The following is a 2,039-nucleotide window of genomic DNA, read 5'->3' as shown; positions in this document are numbered from 1 at the left end:
TCCTGTGAGCTCAGGAAAAGGTCTTCGTTTGTGGCGGTCAACTGTGGGCTCATCACGGTGGTGGGGGTTTACCTCCACCACTGAAGAAATAAGCAAGGTCTGGGAGCCTCGCTCGTATTAACAGGATCCTAGACGGGATCGGGGAGGTGGTGCGCAGGTGCCATCCCCGACCCGTCGTTGTGGCCGGGGACTTCAATGCCCACTCGGAAGGGTGGGGGTGTAGTCCCCGGCAGAGGGACCCTCGGGGCGAAGCTCTTATTGACTGGGCAGCGGGGCTAGACCTCTTGCTAATGAATAAGGGGTCGGCCAGCACCTGTGTGCGGCTGAAGAGGGAGTCGGTCATTGATTTGACCTGGGCGACGCCTTCAGCCGACCGGTTATTTCGGGAGTGGATGGTGGAGGTGGAGGGCGAGACACTATCGGACCATCGGTACATAGTGTGGGCCCTCCGCCTCCCGAGACCTCCACAGATGCGGGCCCCCCGCTGCCCCGGGGAGGGGGACTTTCCCCTCCCCAGAAGATGGGCTCTCAGTCGACTAGACGCGGATAGGTTCAAGGCGGCCGTCCTCGTGGCCACCTGGCACTTCGAGAAGGAGCCAGGTGAGTGGGCCCTAAGCCCCCAGGAGGGGGCTGAGGAATTAGTGGGTATAGTGGCGTCGGTTTGCGACGCCGCGATGCCCCAAGCCCACTCCCGCCGTCGCCGGGTGGCATACTGGTGGACGGAGGAGATCGCGGAACTCTGTGACTCCTCCGTCTATGCTAGGCGGTGTTTATGCCGGACCCGGCGAAGAGGCGGGGATGTCACGAGGGCGAATGAGAGCAAGGAGGACTACCTGTATGCCAGGAAGGCCCTCCGAGTCGCCATCGCCGAGGTTAAGCGAACAGCCTGGAAGCAGATGAAGAGCTCCCTGGACGACGACCCGTGGGGGCGCCCATACAAAAGGGTGATGGGTAAGACCCGCCCTTGGGCACCCCCGCCGACGGAGTCGTTGGACAGCCAGGCCCTCGAGGGGCTCCTTGACATCTGTGACGTGGCGATTTCGAGGTCGCCCGTCACAAGAGGCGGAGGGCCTCCGAGGGGGTCCCCGGGCTGTCGCGCTCGGCCGCAATCACGAGGCGAGCTGCGTAATTTCGAGGAATAATCGCGGATATATTTTTTATGGCGAGCGATCTCGTATCCGAAAAGCGATCGGAGCGTTTGACAAAAAAGAAATTAAGCTGTCGAGGTTATCGTATCGGAGTACCACTTTATTGGTGTCGCGGCGGCCAGCTATCGGGAGACGGTGTACCGTGCGAAAGGAAAAAGGGACCGGTGCAGTGTTGCGGGTCTTGGCGGAAAAGGGAGCGAGAGAGAGAGAGAGAGAGAGAGAGAGAGCCGGAGGCGAGGAGAGGAGCGAGCTGAGCGGACGAGCGGAGGAGCGACTGACCGGAAGGAGGCTGCCGCCAGCGGGCTAAACTTGTAAGAGTATCACTCTGTAAGAACTCCGTTTGTTCGTGCGAACCGTTTGCGCGGTGGGACTAGGGCGGCTGTCTAGCTAGACTAGCAGCGGCTGTCGGACTTTGGGTGAAAATTGGTGTTGTAGATCGGTTACCGAAGCCGTCTGTCGGTCTTTCCGCGGAACGCGGGGAGCAGAGCGTTCCTCTCTCTCTAAAAGCGGGTGTTTATCGCTATCGGGATCGCAGGTCGCGGGTCGAGCGGACCTATCGGGATCGCTGTCGCTTCTCCGTCAAGAGTCACCTGCGGAATGTTGTAAGCGGGGCGCGAGCCACCGCCGTATATGGTAGCTGTGTCGATCATTTCCGGTTCGAATGTAATTTCGCTGTCGCCTGGACGAATGGGAGAATTTGTCATCGCTGATCACCTTACCGAGAATATACTCGGATTACTAGTTGTTCTCAATCTTGCATGTCAATTAATTTAATTACCCGCCGGATTCCCTTCCTAATCCCCACAAGAGATCCACCCCAACTCCGACTCAAAAGTGCAGGAGCTGTCGGGTTTGTAGGCGATCACGTCGACTCGCCGCCGCTTAGTTAGT

General features: G+C 59.2%; 1 protein-coding gene across 1 annotated transcript; it reads left to right on the top strand.

Moving 5' to 3' along the window:
• Positions 1-392: 392 nt before the first annotated feature.
• On the top strand, positions 393-1,142 carry LOC105184307 (uncharacterized). The gene has a single exon (XM_011143020.2). The coding sequence runs from the start codon at positions 393-395 to the stop codon at positions 1,140-1,142; it is 750 nt and encodes a 249-aa protein (XP_011141322.2).
• The last annotated feature ends 897 nt before the right edge of the window (positions 1,143-2,039 follow it).

Source organism: Harpegnathos saltator, unplaced genomic scaffold (genome assembly GCF_003227715.2).
Source record: "Harpegnathos saltator strain DR-91 unplaced genomic scaffold, Hsal_v8.6 scaffold493, whole genome shotgun sequence".
NCBI classification, from domain to species: domain Eukaryota; kingdom Metazoa; phylum Arthropoda; class Insecta; order Hymenoptera; family Formicidae; genus Harpegnathos; species Harpegnathos saltator.
This window is presented reverse-complemented; position numbering and strand designations above follow the sequence as displayed.